The sequence below is a fragment of the Nycticebus coucang genome, chromosome X, assembly GCF_027406575.1.
Source record: "Nycticebus coucang isolate mNycCou1 chromosome X, mNycCou1.pri, whole genome shotgun sequence".
Taxonomy (NCBI): domain Eukaryota; kingdom Metazoa; phylum Chordata; class Mammalia; order Primates; family Lorisidae; genus Nycticebus; species Nycticebus coucang.
This window is the reverse complement of record NC_069804.1, coordinates 22913811-22935194: the sequence shown is the minus strand read 5'-3', so window position 1 is coordinate 22935194 and position 21384 is coordinate 22913811. Positions and strand designations below refer to the sequence as shown.

At 39.2% G+C, this 21384-nt stretch overlaps 1 protein-coding gene and 1 pseudogene across 8 annotated transcripts in view; one reads left to right on the top strand and one right to left on the bottom strand.

Moving 5' to 3' along the window:
* The window catches only part of ACOT9 (acyl-CoA thioesterase 9), a 95012-nt gene that overhangs the window by 60764 nt on the left and 12864 nt on the right, over nucleotides 1–21384 (top strand). For 6 of the 8 annotated variants that reach the window (XM_053581155.1, XM_053581153.1, XM_053581154.1 and 3 more), the window contains 5 exons: nucleotides 1920–1965; nucleotides 12391–12561; nucleotides 12813–12850; nucleotides 18219–18302; nucleotides 18950–19053. In XM_053581155.1, coding sequence (XP_053437130.1) covers nucleotides 12407–12561; nucleotides 12813–12850; nucleotides 18219–18302; nucleotides 18950–19053 — 381 coding nt within the window. In that variant the 5' untranslated portion in view covers nucleotides 1920–1965; nucleotides 12391–12406. Of the gene's footprint in view, nucleotides 1–732; nucleotides 760–1919; nucleotides 1966–12390; nucleotides 12562–12812; nucleotides 12851–18218; nucleotides 18303–18949; nucleotides 19054–21384 lie in introns of all 8 variants that reach the window. The other 2 variants (XM_053581156.1, XM_053581148.1) reach the window with 1 other exon arrangement.
* On the bottom strand, nucleotides 13055–14809 carry LOC128578501 (AN1-type zinc finger protein 1-like; annotated as a pseudogene).

Sequence of the window (21384 nt, the reverse complement as noted above, 5' to 3'; positions counted from 1 at the left end):
GGATAGCTAGCTGTATAATAGCTTTGGGTAGCAATCATATTCAGATTTTGAATGATTGTTTTTAGGAGCTTTAGGGACTAATTTCTTTTAGTTTTTTTTGAGGGACCCTGCTAATACATACTTAAAGTTAATTTCAGTTACTAATGTGATATGCAAAGTATGGATTGTCTTTTATCAATTTAGGAGTATTCTTTATAATTAAAACTGTAATTTCTTTTAATGGTCCAAATACACATGTGTGCAATATATGTAAATAAAATTTAAAATTCTACTTTCCTTCTTGGCCCTCAGCACCTGCCTCTCTCCTTACACTGACTAAACTGGTAATAATCATTTTATGTCAGTGAACATCAGTAGTCTATGTACTGTTAGGGGTACTTTTTGTTCATTCTTTTATTCAAGGAACCTTAGGAGTTAAAAATCAGAAACACCATTAAATTGCTAATTTTTTTGTATTTTTCTATGATTTAATTGTAATTAGAGCATATACCAAATTTGTGGTATATACATAATTGATAGAAAAATCAACTTTTTTTTAAGTACCTGTTAATATATTTGGTTTTGATCAGTTAGTTATTGAAAGACCAAGGATGGCTATAGTTAATTTCCCATAACTGGAATATGTACTAGAAAAAAATGTGAGTTCAACACATTATTTGAAATACTGTAGGTTTATTTTTTAGTTTTGAATTACTGTTGATTCTCTAATTGATTTTCCCTTTATTCATATAGCACATCCACCTATACATGTGAATCATGGTGTGTGGTAATTAGTGTTATCAGCTTTTCTTTTAAGTGCTTAACTTTTGTTAACACTAACTTTCTGTTGCATTTTTGGGCAGTAGGCATTAACTAAAATTAAATTGCTTTCTTTGCCTTACCTTGATTTAAGTCTTTGCTTTGCTTCATTTTTCTGGCTCAGACTTTTATAACAGTTAGAGTAGAAATATATAAGAAGTCGATTATAATGAGACTCAGATTTGTATATTAGGATTTGCTTTTATTTTATTTATTTATTTTGAGACAGAATCTCATTTTGTTGCCCTCGTAGAGTGCCATGGGGTCACAGCTCACAGCAATTTCCAACTCGGGCTTAAGCGATTCTCTTGCCTCAGCCTCCCAAGTAGCTGGGACTACAGGTGCCCACCACATGCCTGGCTATTTTTTTTTTTTTTTTGTAGTTGTCATTGTTGTGTAGCAGGTCCAAGCTGGGTTCGAATCTGCTAGCCCTGGTGTATGTGGCCGGTGTCCTATCCACTGGGCAAGCAGCGCTGAGCCTGGATGTTAATATTTGGTCCCTAAATTAAGTAATTTTTTTTTTTTTGAGACAGAGTCTCATAGCAACCTCAAACTCCTGGGCTTAAGCAATTCTCTTGCCTCAGCCTCTCAGTAGCTAGGACTACAGGCGCCCACCACAACAGCTGGCTATTTTTTTGTTGCATTTGGCCCCGGCTGGGTTGAAACCCACCAGCCTTGGTGTATGTGGCTGGTGCCATAACCACTGTGCTATGGGCACCGAACCTGAATTAAGTAATTTGATCTAATTCTGCCTATAAGGAGATAGGTGGGGAATCTGTTTATAATATGTTCATCATAAAGGGACTAGTCTGCTGACATTCATCCAATCCCACTGGATGTATAATTTAAGCTATCCTTTTTTGTTTATATAAACTGTAGTGATTTGCACAGGTATTCTTTTCTGCACTAAGGAGACAAAACAATTGTTTCAGATTTTTAGGGAGTAGAGTCCTGATCCTTTCTCTGAGGGGTTTGTTGTGGCATTAAATGAAAATTCATGGATCTTTAAATCTTTTGAGTGCATGAATTGCTTTTCATAGTTCTTGAGCTCATTGCCATGATTCTCATACATTTCTCTTATTTCTTCATTTCATGGAGTGACCTCTTTATTTTTATTTCAGTTCGAGATAAATTGCGGGAGATAGTAGGAGCATCTACAAACTGGAGGTATATACACTTTTGTGTTCATTCTTTCATCCCTGAGGTATTATGCTAGGCTGTATTTATGCTCAGTTGTTAATCCCATTGTAGGGATGGTGAACTTTGTGTTTGAGAAAGGTTGAAAAGTTTTGTTACTAGAGGAAAAGATCAGTGTTTCGACATATTCATCAGTTGATGAATTATCAAGAAATAATGTGATTTACACATATTTTTCATTTTTCAAAGTGCATTCAGGTATATGATCTCACAGATTCTTATAACAAAACTTGTGATGTGCTTATGGCATATGTTCCCGTTCCTTTTTTACACACGATGAAACTGAAACTCAGAAATAAAGTGTAAGAGTTTGGGACTTGAACCCAAGTCTCTGGTTTTTATGTTTCATGCAGTTTGACTCCTTTATTGCTTCTTTGTCAGTTAAAAAATCAGCCAGGTCTCCTATAATATGTTTTGCTTTCTCTCAGTATTTTCCTGTTGTAAAATAGGATCATACCTTTCTTGGTGCACAGAATTGTGAGGCTAAAATGAGATAAAAATAAAAAGTATGAGTGATCACTAGACATACAATAATCTATTCTTGTTATTGAAATTATCTAATGATTTATTTTTAAAATATATGAAAAATTTCGGTTTACTAAAAAGAAGAATGAATACCTATGTATCCACCACCTGGACTCAATACTTATTAACATTTTGCCACATTTGCCTATATATATATGCTGAGCCTTTTTTCTAAGTAAATTATAGACATAATGACACTTCAGCATTTCTTTCTTTTTTTTTCTGGAAATCCCCTTATCTCCTAAGAGCATGCATTTCTTTCTTTCTTTTTTTTGGGGGGAAGATACTTTTTTTTATTATTAAATCATAGCTGTGTACATTAATGCAATTATTAGGTACAACGTGCTGGTTTTATATACAATTTGAAATACTTTTATCAAACTGGTTAACATAGCCTTCATTGCATTTTCTTAGTTACTGTGTTAAGATATTTATATTCTACCCTTAGTAGATTTAACATGTACCCTTGTAAAATGTAGCATAGGTGTGGTCCCACAAATTACCCTCCCTCCACCCATCCTACCTCCTCCCTTCCCCTCCCTTTCCTCTTTCCCCTTCATCTTGGGCTAGAGTATGGTTATAGCTTTTACCTCCAGGTTTTCTTTTATCTGTCAAACACTAAATTACTCCGATTAGTTAAACATATGATATATATATATATATATATTTATTGTTAAATCATAGCTGTGTACATTAGTGCAATCAAGGGGTACAATATGCTGGTTTCATATACAATCTGAAATATTCTCATCAAATTGTTCAGCGTAGCCTTCATGGCATTTTCTTAGTTATTGTATGTAGACATTTGTATTCTGCCTTTAGTAAGTTTTGCCTATACCCATTCTAAGATGCACCCCACCCATCTCTCCCTCCACCCTAACCTCCCCCCTCCCTTCCCCTTCCTTGGCCCTTTCCTCATAGTCTTCTGCTATAGTTGGGTTATAGCCTTCATGTAAAAGCTATAATTTAGCTTCATAGTAGGGCCGAGTACATTGTATACTTTTTCTTCCATTCTTGAGATACTTTGCTAAGAAGAATATGTTCCAGCTCCATCCATGTAAACATGAAAGAGGTAAAGTCTCCATCTTTTTTAAGGCTGCATAATATTCCATGATGTACATATAACATGATTTATTAATCCGTTTGTGGGTCAATGGGCACTTGGGCTTCTTTTTTTTTTTTTCTTTACTGAGACAGAGCATCAAGCTGTCATACTGGGTAGAATGCTGTGGCATCACAGCTCACAGCAACGTCCAACTCCTGGGCTTAAGCAATTCGCCTGCCTCAGCCTCCCAAGTAGCTGGGACCACAGGCACCTGCCACAACACCCAGCCATTTTTTGTTTGTTGTCATTGCTGTTTGGCAGGCCCGGGCTGGATTTGAACCCACCAGAATCTGATGTATGTGGCCAGCGCTCCAGCCACTTGAGCTACAGGAGCTGAGCCAGGCACTTGGGCTTCTTCCATGACTTAGCAATTACAAATTGGGCTGCAATAAACATTCTGGTGCAAATATCTTTTTTATAAAGTGATTTTTGGTCCTCTGGATTTATACCTAACAGAGGAATTGAAAGATCGAATGGCAGGATTATTTTTAGATTCCTAAGTGATCTCCAAACGTCTTTCCAAAAGGAATATATTAGTTTGCATTCCCACCAGCAGTGCAAAGGTGTTCCCTTTTCTCCACATCCACCCCACCATCTATGGTTTCGGGATTTTGTGATGTGGGCTAATCTTACTGGAGTTAAATGATATCTCAAAGTAGTTTTGATTTGCATTTCTCTGATGACTAAGGATGATGAGCATTTTTTCATGTGTCTGGAGGCCGTGTGCCTGTCTTCTTCAGAGAAGTTTCTCTTCAAGTCCCTTGCCCACACTGAGATGGGATCACTTGTTCTTTCCTTGCTAATATGTTTGAGTTCTCTGTGGATTCTGGTTATTAAACCTTTGTCAGAGACCTAACCTGCAAATATCTTCTCCCATTCTGAGGGCTGTTTGCTTGCTTTACTTACTGTGTTCTTGGCTGTGCAGAGCTTTTTAATGTTATCAGATCCCAGTAATGTATTTTTGGTGTTGCTTCAGTTGCCCAGGGGGTTCCTCCTCATAAAATGTTCTCCAAGGCCGATTTCTTCAAGTGTTTTCCCTGCACTTTCTTCTAGTATTTTTATAGTTTCATGTCTTAAGTTTAAATCTTTAATCCAGTGAGAGTCTATCTTAGTTAATGGTGAAAGGTGTGGGTCTACTTTCAGTCTTATATAGGTCGCCAGCCAGTTCACCCAGCCCTATTTGTTAAATAGGGAGTCTTTTCCCAACTGAATGCTTTCAATTGGCTTATCAGAGATCAAATGACCTTAAGTGGCTGGATTCATCTCTTGGTTCTCTATTCTGTTCCATACATATACCTCTCTGTTTTTGTGCCAGTACCATGCTGTTTTGATCACTATCGATTTATAGTATAATCTGAGGTCTGGTAGTGTGATTCCTCCTGCTTTGTTTTTATTTCTGAGTAATGTCTTGGCTATTCGAGGTTTTTTCTGATTCCATATAGAATGAAGTATTATTTTTTTGAGGTATTTAAAGTATGACAGTGGTGCTTTAATAGGGATTGCATTAAAATTGTATATTTCTTTGGGTAGTATGGACATTTTAACAATGTTGATTCTTCCCAGCCACAAGCCTGGTATGTTTTCCATTTGTTAACATCTTCAGCTATTTCTTTTCTTAAAGTTTCATAGTTCTCTTTATAGAGCTCTTTCATGTCCTTTGTTAGGTAAACTCCCAGATATTTCATCTTCTTTGGCACTACTGTAAAGGGAATAGAGTCTTCAACTGTTTTTTCAGCTTGACTATTGTTGTTATATATAAAGGCAACAGATTTGTGAATATTGATTTTGTATCCTGAAACGTTGCTGTATTCCTTGATCACTTCTAAGAGTTTTGTAGTTGAATCCCTGTGGTTTTCCAGATATACAGTCATATCATCTGTGAAGAGTGAAAGTTTGATCTCCTCTGACCCTATATGGATATCCTTGATCAACTTTTCTTGCCTGATTGCAATGGCTAAGACTTCCATTACAATGTTAAGAAGCAGTGGAGACAATGGGCAACTTTGCCTGGTTCTTGATCTGCGTGGAAATGATTTCAATTTAACTCCATTTGATACAATATTCGCTCTGGGTTTGCTGTAGATGACCTCTATCATTTTAAGAAATGTCCTTTCTATACCAATTTTCTTAAGTGTTCTTATCATCAGAGGATGCTGGATATTATCAAAAGCTTTTTCTGCATCAAATGAGAGAATCATATGGTCTTTGTTTTTTAGTTTGTTTATGTGATGAATCATATTTATAGATTTATGTGTATCAAACCAGCCTTGAGACCCTGGGATAAAACCAACTTGGTCATGGTTTATAATTTGTTTGATGTGTTACTGGATTCTGTTTGCTAGTATCTTATTGAATATTTTTGCATCAATATTCATTAGAGATATTGGTCTATAATATTCTTTTCTTGTTGGGTCTTTTCCTGGTTTAGGGATCAAGGTGATGTTTGCTTCATAGAATGTGTTGGGTGGTATGCCTTCTTTTTCTATGTTTTAGAAATGGGTAAGTGATACAGGTACTGGTTTCTCTTTAAAGGTTAGGTAGAATTCTGATGTGAAGCCATCTTGTCCCAGAGTTTTCTTTTTGGGGATATTTTGGATAGTTGATGATATTTCAGAGCTTGATTTAGGTCTGTTCATTATTTCCACTTCATTCTGGCTAAGTCTCGGAAGGTGGTGTGCTTCCAAGTATTGTTCTATTTCCTTCAGATTTTCATATTTCTGAGAAAAGAGTTTCTTGTAATATTCATTAAGGACTTTTTTCTTTCTTTTTTTGTTCTTAGCAACAGAGTCTCACTTTGTTGCCCTCGGTAGAGTGCTATGACGTCACAGCTCACAGCAACCTCCAGCTCTTGGGCTTAGGCAATTCTCTTCCCTCAGCCTCCCAAGTAGCTGGGACTACAGGTGCCCACCACAATGCCTGGCTATTTTTTTGTTGCAGTTTGGCTGGGTTTGAACCTGCCACCCTTGGTATATGTGGCCGGCACCCTAATCACTGAGCCACAGGCACCGCCCCATTAAGGATTTTTTGAATTTCTGAGGAATCTGTTGTTATTTCATCTTTGTCATTTCTGATTGATGAAATTAGAGATTTTACTCTTTTATTCCTGGTTAAGTTAGCCAAAGGTTTATCTATTTTATTGACCTTTTCAAAAAACCAACTTTTTAATTTATTGATCTGTTGTATAATCCTTTTGTTTTCAATTTCATTTAATTCTGCTCTAATTTTGCTTATTTCTTTTCTTCTGTTGGTTTTGGGATTGAAATGTTCTTCCTTTTCCAGTTGCTTGAGATGTCCCATTAAATTGTTAACTTCCTCTCTTTCCGTTCTCTTGAGGAAGGCTTGCAGTGCTATAAATTTCCCTCTTAGGACTGCCTTTGCAGTATTCCAGAGGTTCTGATAATTCGTGTCTTCATTATCGTTTTGTTCCAAAAATTTGGTAATTTCCTTCTTAATCTCATCTATGACCCAGCTATCATTCAGCATAAGGTTATTTAGTTTACATGTTTTTGTATGAGTATATAGATTCATGTTATTGGTGAGTTCAAGTTTTATTCCATGATGGTCTGAGAATTTTGGAGAATGTTCCATGGACTGATGAGAAGAATGTGTATTCAGTTTTGTTAGGATGGAATGTTCTGTAGATGTCTGTTAAATCCAATTGTTGAATGGTTAAGTTTAAGTCTAAAATTTCTTTGCTTAGTTTCTTATTGGAGGATCTATCCAACACTGCCAAAGGGGTGTTAATGTCTCTGACTATCATGGTGCCAGAGGAAATCAAGTTGCTCATGTCTGTTAGAGTGTCTCTTATAAATTGAGGTGCATTCTGTTTGGGTGCATAAATGTTAATAATTGAAATCTCATCATGTTGAGTGATACCCTTAACAAATATAAGGAGTGACAATCCTTATATTTCCTTACTTTTGTTTGTTTAAAGCCTATTGTATCTGCGTATAAAATTGCAACACCTGCTTTTTTTCTGATTGCCATTTGCCTGAATTTTAGATGACTATCCCTTCACCCTGAGTCTATATTTATCTTTTATGGTAAGATGAGATTCTTGTATGCAGTAGATATCTGGCCTGTGTTTTTGTATCCAGTCAGCCAACCTGTACCTCTTTAGAGGACAATTTAAGCCATTCACATTAATTGAGAATATTGATAAGCCTGGTATTATTTTGGGTCTCAAGTTTTTCGAAAGTCCAGTGGACATTTTTTATCCTTTTGCCACTATAGAAATTGGAGTTTGATCAAAAGTTTCTGAGTTAGTTTACTTTGGTGGTAGAGGATTGTGCTGGGCATTATGGAGGATAGGTCTGAGAATATCCAGAGAGCTGGTTTAGTTATGACAAATTTCTTCAACATGCGAATGTCATTAAAGTATTTAATTCCTCCATCATAAATGAAACTTATTTTAGCTGGATACCGGATCCTGGGCTGAGAATTATTTTGTTTTAGTAGATTTAAGGGCTATGTCCACCCTCTGCTAACTTGAAAATTTTCAGCAGAGAGATCTGCAGTCATTCTAATATTCTTCCCCTTGTAGTTTATGGTTTTCTTACATATGGCTGCTTGTAGAATTTTCTCCTTCATATTAACTTTGGCAAAGTTAATTATAATGTGTTTGGGAGATGCTTTATTTGGGTTGAGTCATGCTGGGGTTCTGAAGCTGTCTGCTATCCTATTTCAGAATCTCTTGCCATGTTTGGGAAGTTCTCCATGATTATCTCTTGGAGTAGAGCATTTGGGCCTTTCGAGGCAACCTCATTGCCTTCAGGAATTCCTATAAGGCGAATATTAGTTTTCTTTGAATTGTCCCAGAGCTCTCTGAGATAATGATCCATTTTTGCTCTCCACTTCTCTTCCTCTTTGAGCTTTTGGGAGTGTTCAAAAGCTTTGTCTTCAATGTCAGAAATCCTTTCTTCTGCCTGTTCCCTTCTGTTACTGAGGGATTATACTGTATTTCCCAGATCTTTCAGGGCTGAAATTTCTTGCATCAATGTGCCAAAATCTTTGGTAATTTTGTCTTTGTCATTGAATTCTTGAGACAACTTTTGAAATGCTCCTTGAATTTCTAATTCCAACTTTACCTCCTTTCTGTTAATCTTATTTGCAATCCAAATTCGGAATTTGATTTCTGACATCTCAGCCATTTCTTTATGAATGGGATCTTCTTGTGTGTCTGCCTTGTCGTTCCTGGGGGAGTTGATCTACTCTGATTATTTGTGTTGCCAGAGTTTTTCTTCTGATTCTGCCCCATGATTATTTTTTACCATTTGCCTAGATGAGCAGATAAGGTGAAATTGGATTGGGGGCTCCTGGAGTAGTGATTAACCAGCCCTTTTCCCAAGAACTTGGACTGGTGACTGCAGGTTTTCCCCTACAGCTTTGGAAAGGACCTGTACGTTACTACCGCCTGAAACACTGTGGACCTGCTTGGTGTGGTGGGGCTAAGTGGTTCTGTCTTGTTTTCAGTTGATCTCTGTCCAATCCTAGTGAATCAGTACCTCTGGGTTGAAGTCTCAGCTGTGGAGAAATACAAGCAAACAAGACACCCCGCCCCCCCATGGGAAACAACTGGAAAAGGAAAATCAAACCTTCCCACAACAACACATCCAGGGTACCACCTTGGATGGTCCTCAGGTGACTGGCCCAGGTCAAGAGTTCCAAATCACTTGTCCCAGTTAGCACCCAGTCTGAAGTGGGAGAGTTCAAAAGCTCTCCAGTATCTAGATAGCAGGGGTCTTCTGGCAGCTTGAGTATGACTCGCTCTGGTGCTCCGTGGAGTCAGAAGGGCCCACCCAGTGAATGAACTAGTCTGGGAAGGTTGATGTCTCCTTCCCCACCTGGCACCTCTGTCACGCACAGTCACTGATAACCCTGCAGGGCTGTGACCCGGTTCTCTCCAGTGAGCAGATGCGCCAGGGATTTTTGCCTGCCTGAATCGCTGGAAGATCTATGTCTCCTTGGCCAGGCCACCACACTCTTCCACCAGCCAGCAGGGGGAGCTGAAGCCTGTCTACCTTGGGTGCTTAGTGGAGGCTAGGGAGTTTCACTCAGTTCCAGCCCCACCCACGATTGATGTTGCTGCCCCTTAGATTCTTGCAGAATTTGCGTTTCTGTCCTGGCTATATTTCCCTGCGATCCAGGCACTGTTCTGTTTGAGTTCACAGAAACTGCGACTTAGCCCTGCCCTGTGCTGCTGCCGCTGTGCCAGTTCTCATGGAGCTGGCGTATCTGTCTCTGCTGCACACTGTGTTGGGGTGGGCATGGTTAGAGCTCACAAATGGCTCTCAGTTATTGCCCTTCCCTGGGGGCCGGTTGCATCTTGGGCTCACAAAAGCAGCAATTCTGACTCCGCCCCGCTCTGGGAGTATTCTGCCTCTGTTTTTATGAGGATTCTATCACGTCCCTGCTGCGCCCCACCCTGGCCCCCCCTTTGCTCATGGGGCCTGTGTTTCTGTCCCAGATCTGTTCCACCTGAGGCCACCACCAGAGCAGAGGCCCGGCTCCCTCTGCTTGCTAAGAGAGGTGGGAAGTGTTTCTCTAAAACATCACCAGGGGTGTGAGCCCTATTATTCCTGCTGTTGCCACTGCTGTGCTGCACCACAGGGCACTGTCTCTCCCTATCCTGTATGGCTCCCTTGCTCCATAGTCCCTGCTTTATACCTTTGCCGTTGATTCAGCACAGACTTGTAATAGCCTGTGCCCTGTCCATACCTCTCGAGAATATGCCCAAGAATCTTGATTCCATGGGGGACAGGCTTCCAGACCATGGGGTGAGAGTGGAGAGGAGTTTTTGGAGTTCAGAATTGCAGGTAGAGCATATGTTCAGTTTTATGCGTGGCGGGAAAGTGCCATGGCACACTAGTGGGTCCTCTCTGGAGAAGGAGTTCCAGTTTTTAGAGGGTCTCTCCTGTGGGATAAAATAGGAGGAAATCTGAATTCTGCTCGCTTGTTTGTAGAAAGCATACTGCAAGTCGTTCTCATGGGGGAGGGGACTCCCATCTGCTTGGTGATGGGTTTTATACCTATTGTTTGTTTCCTTGGGGTCACAGCTTGCCTCAGCAGGGGTGATGTGTATTCTTCAGTCTTCTTTCTTGGCTCAGCTCCAAACCATCAGCTTACTTGCTAAACTTCTATCCTTTAACTCTCCTTCTGGATGGGAGTGTCTGTGTAAAGCTGGCTCCAATCGGCCATTTTGTCTCCTTCTCCTCAGAGCATGCGTTTCTAATAAATAAATGCATTTTTTCCCCTCAGGCTACAGTTATATGGTATCAGCCTGGCTTGCAGCAATCTTAGATTCTCAGTTCAAGTGATTCTTCTGCCTCAGCTTCTCAAGTAGCTGGGGCTACAGACGTTTACTGGCTAATTTTTCTATTTTTAGTAGAGATAGAGTTTTACTTGCTCAGGCTGATCTTGAACTCCTGAGCTCAAATGATCCTCCCCACTCAGCATTCCAGAATGCTAGTATTATAGGTATGATCCACCACACTTGGCCCAGTATATTTTTTTATAAAACAAATTCAGCCTTTGTGTATCTCCAACAAATAAGACATCCTCTTACATAGCAAAACCAGCAGCAATATATTACTCACCCATATTCATATTCCCTCAACTGTTTCCAAAATGTTTATATAGTTTTAAAAATATCAAGATCCAATAAAGGATTGCATATTGCATCTGCTGCTTATTATCCTTTTTTTTCTTTTTGAGACAGAGCCTCAAGCTGTCGCCCTGGGTAGAGTGCCATGGCATCACAGCTCACAGCAACCTCCAACTCCTGGCTTAAGTGATTCTCTTGCCTCAGCCTCCCAAGTAGCTGGGACTACAGGCATCCACCATAATGCCTGGCTATATTTTGGTTGTAGTTGTCATTGTTGTTTGGTAGGCCTGGGCTGGATTTGAACCCGCCAGCTCTGGTGTATGTAGCTAGCGCCTTAGCCGCTTGAGCTACAGGTGCCGGGCCAGCTGCTTATTATTCTTTAGTATCCCCTGATCAAGAATAATTGACAGTTATCCTTCCCCCCATGAAATTGACTTTAAAGAGACTAACCCTTGACAATGTTCCACATCCTGGATTTATCTGGTACCATTTAACTGGTTCCTCTATCTCGTAAGTTTTTGTAGAGTAAACATTTGACATTAATACTTCATAAATTAAGCTTAGAAAGATGTCTTAGTTGATGTTATTGTCAACATTTTAGTTCCCTATTCCTTTGTCTCTTATCCTTTCTACCTCTCTCTTCTTTTTCTTTCCTTTTTGTTTCCTTTTCATGTTTTCTTCCTCTTTACCTTTTATTCTGCCTTCCATATGTCCTTTGGATATAGTCCTTTTCTTTCTCTATCTCTTTTTCCTGAAATTGAAGGCAGAGAGAGACAGAGCTGGGGCACAGAGAATCAGAGAACTGTCAGGTGAGAAATGGAAATATGGTGTACAGTGGTCATGCCATTCTTTAGCCCATATATATATTTTTATGTTCATCTCTGTGGATTTTAAATTTGATTTCAAGTAATCTATTTGAGTAAACTTTTTGATGAAGGTGAATATATGCTTCATTTGGGTATATCATTTTAAGCATAAGAAATGTTACCAGAAATGTTCAATTTCACCAGGTGGTGGGTAGAAAGTGAGGCAAGAAATAAAAGGTGAAGTAGGTCCAGAATTTTTCTTTTCTCCTTTGATGGTGTCTGACTGGCCTATGTGTCACTGGAATTGTGGTATAACACAGTTCTTGCTTTAGGAATCTTGTATCCTGTCTTTTCAGAGACCATGTGAAAACAATGGAGGAAAGAAAATTACTTCACGGTTTTTTGGCTGAGTCACAGAAAGGACTGCCATCCAGGACAATGAAGGACAGTTACATCGAAGTCCTCTTGCCTTTGGGCAGTGAGCCTGAATTACGAGAGAAGTATTTGACTGTTCAAAACACTGTAAGGTAACACAGTGCTATTTTTATTTATTTATTTGTTCTTATTTTCTTTCCTTTTTAATAAAAGCTTTAAGATATAATTTATACACTGTACAATTAAAGTGTATAGTGTCATGGCTTTTAGTATATTCTGAGAGTTATGCAACCATCACCACAGTCAATTTTAGAACATTTTTTATCACCTTGAAGCTCGTTATTTATTTTTGAGTGGAGATCATGATATTCATGTAATTCACAAAGTTTGCTTTATTTCACAGGTTTGGCAGGATTCTTGAGGATCTTGACAGCTTAGGAGGTACTTGTATTCTTTCTCATGGATACAGTTATATATTGAATTTTATGACCAGAAAGGGTTTTTTTTCTTTGACCTGCACAGATGAGGGTATTCTAAAAGCGCAGTAAAAGAAGGGTGTCTGCCACTTCTGAATTGTCATGATTTTTTCCTATAAATGTAATTTCCTATTTAATGGAGTTACAATCTGAATAATACTACTTTTTTTTTTTCCCCTTTTTTTGAGACAGAGTCTCACTTTGTCGCCTTGGGATTGAGTGCCATGGCTTCATCAAAGCTTATAGCAACCTCAAACCCTTGGGCTAAAGCAATCCTCATGCCTCAGCTTCCCAAGTAGCTGGGACTACACGCACCCACCACAACACCCAGCTAATTTTTCTATTTTAGTGGAAACAGGGTCTCACTCTTGCTTGGGCTGGTCTCAAGGTCCTGAGCTCAAGTAATGCCCTACCTCGGCCTCCCAGATTGCTAGGATTACAGGCTTGAGCCATTGTGCCTGGCCATAATCCCTCTTTCTAATAACTTTTTTTTTAAAACTTTAAAACACAGAAAGTCAAATTTAATAGAAAACTGATAATGTAAAAAGTAACAAAATGGAAATAAGCTAAAACACAACTTTTGAAAATCATAGTATTTATATAACAAGATATTGACTTAAAATGTATGTGTAAGTTGCCTTCTCATTTCTGGCTTGAGTCACTAAACAACTACTCTAAGTAAGAATCGACATCTTTCAAAAATTATTCTTCATCATTAAGATATTCCAAGATAATAGTTCCACCATTATATAAGGGACAATCCTCCTTAGCAATCCAGGTTTCCAAAGTTTGATCCAAGGGTAAGGCTTCTCCTGAAGTATTGTGACATAACCTCAATTTCTTAGCTGTTCGTTTGTTGTCATTTTTAAGATTGGCGAGAGAGGCTGCAGAGTCTATGTCCCTCCCTGCTCCATTGGTGGCAAAAGAACATTGCTTTGCTCTTCTCTTTGCTGCCCTTAGGCAAGAAAATCTGAAAATAAATTCTTTCTGTCTGAGGCAATGACTTATCCCCATCAGCATGCATCTTTAATTTCATCAATGCAACCTTTGCCGCTGTTTGACTGTTTTTGGCACCTTTCCCTCGTTCACTTGTTGTCTCTCCTGTCTTTAACAAGTTTCTGAGTGGTGGCCATATGAGGCTTTGGGATTTCCCATTTTTCATACTCATGATCAGACTGATGACGGTGTCTTAGGCAAAAGTTTTTCTTACAATAAGGACATAGAACTGCCACAAGTTCTTTTTCAGCACAATCCTTGAATGAGCATGGGTAAGATTTATGATTATCTGTCTTCAGTCTTTCATTGATTATAGTCACCTCAGGACAACCATGAGACTCCTTGCTTCTGTGTTCAAGGCAAAATATTCCTGAACAACCATCACAAATAAATGGAAGAAAATCTCGCTGCCAACAGTGCTCCACCTGGCAGTGCTGGCCAATGTCCAACTCCGCCATGTCTCTGGCACCTCCTTAATAACTTTTTAAAAAGAGTCTTAAGCCTATAGAAAAGTTACAAATGCATTATAAAGAATTGTTCTTCCCTGAATCATGTGTGATTAAGTTGCTGACATTATGCTGTATCACCCCTAAATATTTTAACATATTTCCTACAAACAAGGATATTCTCCTACATAACCACAATGCAACCATCAAAATCAGGAATTGACAAATATATTGCCTAATCCTTAAGCCCAGTTCATCTTTTGCCAATGATCCTTTATAACAGACAGATCTAGTTCTGAATCACATATTGCATTTAGTTCTTATGTCAAGTATAGTTCCTCAGTCTTTTCTTAGCCTTCATGACCTTGACACTTTAGAAGTTTCCAGGGCGGTTCTTTCATAGATTGTCCCTCAATTTGGGTTTTTCTGATTATTCCTCATTAGTACATATTAGCTTCAGGATATTCATCTTTGGCAGGAATGTCACAGAAGGGCTGTTCTTTTTCTTTCTCTCTCTCTCTTTCTCTCTCCTTTTTTATTAAACTATAGCTGTGTACATTAATGCAATCAGAGGGCTGTTCTTATCCTATCAAGTGGTAAATGATTTTGATTTGTTACACTACTGTTGATAGACATTTTGATTACTTGATGAAGGTGATGTCTGCCATTCTTCGTCACCATAAAGTTACTTTTTTCCCCTTTGTAATTAATTATGTATCTTGTAGGAGGCCAGGCATGGTGGCTCATGCCTATAATCCCAGCACTTTGGGAGGCCAAGGTGGGAGGATTACTTGAGCGTGAGAGTTCGAGACCAACCTAGGCAACATGGTGAGACCTCATCTGAACAAAAAATTTTAAAAATTAGCTCAGTGTGGTGGTGTGCTCCTGTAGTCCCAGCTATCAAGAGACTGAGGCAGGAGGATTGTGCGAGCCCAGGAGTTTGAGGTTACAGTGAGGTAACAGACCAAGACCTTGTGGTAAAAAAAAAAAAAAAGAGGGGCGGCGCCTGTGGCTCAGTGAGTAGGGCGCCGGCCCCATATACCGAGGGTGGTGGGTTCAAACCCGGCCCCGGCCAAACTGCAACCAAAAACATAGCTGGGCGTTGTGGCGGGCGCCTGTAGTCCCAGCTACTTGGGAGGGTGAGGCAAGAGAATCGCTTAAGCCCAGGAGTTGGAGGTTGCTGTGAGCTGTGTGATGCCACGGCACTCTACCGAGGGCCATAAAGTGAGACTCTGTCTCTACAAAAAAAAAAAAAAAGAGAGAGAGAAGAAAAGAAAGTACTTCGAAGTACCATTGGGGAAATACTTTGAGACCTTGTAAATATCCCATTCTTTATAAGACTTTCACTTTATTATTTTAAAATTAATATGGACTCAGTGATGCTTATTCTGTTGAATGGGTTATAATATGTTGCTATTATCTGTTTTTCTAAAAAATAATTATATTGCTAATCTCTGTATCATCCAATTTTAATATATATGCTGCTGAACTGAGCACTACTATCTGTTTTGAGGCTGAGATCATCCTGGGACTATCCCACTACCTTCAGACTAACTTCTGTGTTTTTTTGAAGTGTCTCCACTATTCTTTGAGCATTTCCTCACTTTCTGGCACAATAAGATATTCCTGGCTCATCTTGTACATTCCCTGCCTCAGTCCTAGAATCAGCCGAATCTCTTAAGGGGTCCTGGTTTGTTGTAATGGAGAAATATATTTAGAAACCAAGATCTGTGTGTTGGGAGTGGTTGTTGTTCCTGGGTATTACTGCTCACAGGCCCTCTCAGTGCATGAGCTAGGAAATCTATATGCATATAAATACATCTGTTTTTTTTCTGAATCCATGCATATATGAAAACCATGGGTTCACATTGGTAGCCCCACTTACAGTTCAATAAGACAGGGTTCATTCTTATTTCCTCCCTTTCCATATTTGCAATTACATTCTCCAGCTGGTTCCATTATCTTTAATAGAGTTATTTGTTGGATTAGTTCCTCTGTATGTAGTAACAAGTTTCCTGTGGCTGCTACTCCTAACCCCTTATAAATTCTCCCCTCACCTCACTTGGGCTCTGGTACCTCCACTGGGTGCACCTCTGCTGGGGCATACTCCTCGTTGTGCTCAGGCTGTGATGCACTAGGCCATTACTCACCCCCCATGCATGGATGTCCTCCTTACTCTACTTTGGCTCCAACACGCTAGTCCAGGCCATTCTGCCATGCAGATGCTCTCTTCACCCTGCTTGAGCTGCAACACTCTACTGTGGCTACCTTGCCTACTCTTATCTGATGACTTTTGGACTGAACTGTTGAGAAAGGGTCTGAAGAAAGACTCTGATAACTTTTTTTTGGGTACGGGATCTCTTTTGCCTGGGCTAGAGTGAGAGTGCAGTGGCACCGTCATAGTTCACTGCAGCCTCAAATTCCTGGGTTCAGGTGATCCTTTTGCCTCAGCTTTCTGCTTAACTGGGACTATAGGCACATGCCACCATACCCGACTAATTTTTCTTTCTTTCTTTTGTAGAGACGGAGGTCTTGCTGGATTGTTGAGGCTGGTCTCAAATTCTTGGCCTCAAGCAATCCTTGAGCAGTTGTGCCAGCAATTGTGTTGGCCTTCTAAAGTTTTAGGATTATGGGTGTGAGCCACTGCACCCAGCCTAATAATTTTTAAAATACAGACATAAGTCCTTTGTTAAGTTTATACCTAGTAACTTTTTTCCTTTTCCTTTTTTTTTTTTTTGAGACAGAGCCTCAAGCTGTCGCCCTTGGTAGAGTGCTGTGGCGTCAACAGCTCACACAACCTCCAACTCCTAGGCTTAGGCAATTCTCTTGCCTCAGCCTCCCAAGTAGCTGGGACTACAAGCGCCCACCACAATGCCCAGCTATTTTTTGTTTGTACTTGTCATTGTTTGGCATGCCCGGGCTGGATTCAAACCTGCTAGCTCTGGTGTATGTGGCTGGCACTTTAGCCACTTGACCTACAGGCACTAAAACCCCCCTGCCCCCCTTTTTTTTGAGACGGAGTCTCACTATATCACCCTTGGTAGAGTGCTGTGGCGTCACAGCTCACAGCAACCTCAAACTCTTGGGCTTAAGCAGTAGCAATTCTCTTGCCTCATCCTCCCAACTAGCTGGGACTACAGGTGCCCGCCACAGTACCTGGCTATTTTTTTTGTTTTGTTGTCATTGTTGTTAAGCAGGCCCAGGCCGGGTTTGAACCCACCAGCCCCTGACTGTTTAAAGATCATATACAGATGTTTATAATTATGTATTTGACTTTGGTTTACTTAGAAATCCATATATATATATATATATATATATATATATATATACAAACTCCCTGCCACTTCCCTCTTTTGTTCCTCATTACCTCCTGTTGCTGGCCAGTTCCTTTTACCTGCTCATTTGATTCTGTTCCATTTGTTTCTTCAGGGAACTGAGTTAGCACTTATGCTTTTTCCTCATATCCTAAACCTTTTCTCACCCTCACTTTTCCCTCAAGTTAGAAACATATTCAAGGTTCTTCCATCTTAAAATGAAAAACAGGTAAAATCTTCTAAACATTGTTATCGTTATTAAATTTTAAGTCTTTTTAATTTCGTGAAGGCAAACAAAATGGAAACCCAATTAACATGTGTATATGTAAAAATAAAAATAAAAATTTTAAAAAATCTTCTTTTTTTGTGATAGTCTCAAAATTCTTTCTCCTTTATTTTATAGCTAATGTTCAGACTCTTATAAGTATTCTTAGGATAAGATTGTGAGTGGACTATTAGGGGTTGAGTCTTCAAAACAAGATAAGACTTCTTATGGATTTTAGGGAGAGAATTGTAAATGTTGAGAAATAATTTTGCTTTCCTTTATTAATAATGGTTATTTTCTCTTTTCCTACAGTTCTTATTTGTTACATGCACACCAAAATTCATTCAGTTGAGATGTCTCCTTTATCAATAGTTACAGCCCTGGTGGACAAGATTGGTAAGTGTTAACATTTTTTATGCCTACTTGGAATTCTTAGTCATGACAAGATATTATTGAGATTATAGGAAATACTCTCCTTTTATGGGGAGCTTTATGATATATAGGTATATGAAAATGTCTAGAGTGCTATGTATCACGATATTTATTTTTTATTTTTATTTTTTTTAGAGACAGAGTCTCACTTTATTGCCCTTGATAAGGTGTCACAGCTCATAGCAACCTCCAACTCCCGGGCTTAGGCGATTCTCTTGCCTCAGCCTCCCGAGTAGTTGGGATTACAGGCATCAACCACAACGCCCAGCTATTTTCTTGTTGCAGTTTGGCCCGGGCTGGGTTTGAACCCACCACCCTCGGTATATGGGGCCGGCGTCCTACCAGCTGAGCCACAGGCGCCACCCCTACCACGATATTTATTATGATTAGGAAGAAGGTTTTTGCATGATTCCAGTTTTATTTTTTATATTCTTTGCATTGTCTATATTTTTCAAAAATATGTATAGATTTCTTTTGCATGTCAAAAAGTTATTTTAGTTTTGAAGAAATATATGTAGTAGAATTTTCCATAATTTCAAATGAAATTGTCCATTTACAGTACAGAAAATTTGAGGTATGATTTGGACCCTGATTAATTTTCTGTTTTGCAGATTTGTGTAAGAAAAGCTTAAGTCCAGAACAGGACATTAAGTTCAGTGGCCACGTTAGCTGGGTTGGGAAGACTTCCATGGAGGTGAAGATGCGAATGTTCCAGGTATATAGGTGCTTAAAGACTGTCCACTGTTCAAATGTAACCAACTAGTCTCAGTGCAGGAAAAGGTTATTTACCTGTTTATCCATGGGGAGGTATATTGTTCACTGCTTCTAGAAAAATAATTGAGACCTATGTCACACAGATGGTGGGTTGTTAATATCTTCCTCCTGAACAAAGACTGACACATTATTTGGTGTTAACATTTCATATTATTATTTTCTAATCACATACAGCTCCATGTTAAGGAGCTTATTTCTAGTTTTGCACAGGAGAACTTCACAAAAGTCTGAGTTATGGGAGGCATGAATGGGATTGATCACTGTTAGTTTGCTTAAGGCTGTGGTACAATTGGCCCCCTGTATATATGGGTTCTGCATCTGCAGATTCAACCAACAATGGATTGAAAATATTTGGGAAAAAGCCAATAAAAATAACAATGTAACAATAAAAAATACAAATAAAAACAATATAGTATAACAATTATTTACGGCACTTAGATTGCAGTAGGTATTTTGAGTATAGTAAAACGTCCATAGCTGACCACTTCCCTATATTGACCACCTCCTCAAGTTGCCTAATTTTCAGAGACTGAACATGTACCACATGTATGTGTCAGTACAGTAGGCCTAGTTCCTTATGTTGACCACCTTGGTATGTTGACTAGTTTGTTACAGTTCCTTGGGTGGTCAACTTACAGAGGTTCTACTGTAATCTATAGAAGATTTTAAAGCAGCAGTTCTCAACCTGTGGGTTGCGACCCCTTTGTAACAATGAAAATACATCGCGGCATTAGGAAGGTTGAGAACCACTGATTTAAAGTATACAGTAGGGTGTATAGATGATGGGGAAATAACTATGCATTTTAAATAAAGGGCTTGAGCATCTGTGGATTTTGGTATTTGTGTGAAGTCTTGGAACCAATCACCCATGAATACTAAGGGGACAATGTACCACAAAGTACCACAAATTGATGGCTTAAAAACAGCAGAAATTTATTATCTCACAGTTTGGAGACTAGAAGGTGCATGAGCAGAGCCATGCTCCCTGTGAAAGCTGTAAGAGGAACCCCTCCTTGCTTCTTCCTTAATTCTAGTGGTTTGCCTGCAATCCTTGGTGCTCCTTACGTGGCAGCCAGAGCACTTCATTCAGTCTCTGCCTCTGTTATTACATGGTGTTCTCTCACGTGTCTCTGTCTCTGTTTTTCTTCTTTTCTCATTAGGATACTAATCATATTGGATTAAGGGCCCACCCTATTTCAGTATGACCTCATCTTAACTAATTATGTCTGCAATGACCCTATTCCCAAATAAAGTCATATTCACAGGTATGGGGGTTAGGATTGTCACGTATCTTTTTGCAGGACGCAAATTCAACGCTTAACTGTGATTTGGACTGTTGCAGCAGTGAGGAACAGCCTTTCTAATAAGCAAAACTCAGACTACTATTAAAAATGGAGAAATTTGACAAGAAAAAGTATTTCAAAGAGGATAACAGCAGAGAATCAAATAGTTCAGAGTATGGCTGTGATTCCATTGTGGAAAAGTTACTTAACCCTTTGATTGTGGAGCACTCAGAAATGAAACATGCCAACAGGTAGTGTTCGCAGCAGACGAACACCTTTGAATACCTATATTTTGTAGTCAAAAGGTCAAGAATAATTTAATTATGGCAGGGTATTCAGTAGATGTTATTCAGATGCATTTTTTTCTGTTATGGAATTATGAAGCATTTCACTTTTTGGTTAAAGAAATTTCATACTTTCAGAAAAAGTCTGAAGCTGGCTCTGTAGAAATTAAATTATTTGTCAAAATGGGTATTTTTTTATTCAATACTGTATTTAAGCAATGGAATCCTTCAACTCTCATATTGATGTAACTGACAGTAATACATTTTTTTTTAAAACAAAACAGTTGCTGGGATGCTGATCTGATTTGTCCACAGTCTTTTTTAAAAATATGCTTGGTTGGGCGGCGCCTGTGGCTCAAGGAGTAGGGCGCCGGTCCCATATGCCGGAGGTGGTGGGTTCAAACCCAGCCCCGGCCAAAAAAAAAAAAAAAAATATGCTTGGTTAATTTCTAGCCTATGTGGTGCCATATGCAGCAGATTCCTGGCATAGAACCTTCTTTCTAGAGAATCTTGAACAAATAGATTAAAAAAAGACATACAGGAATTGCTGAAAGAGAGAGCCAGTAAAAATTGATGTTAGACAAGTAGACACTTTTGTTTTAAATTTGCATTTCTCACTGGTCTTTTGACTAATAATTCAAGACTTGAGTGATCCTTTCTGTCCCTGACAGATGATACAGGGTGCGATAAGAGCCCTGCCCCTGG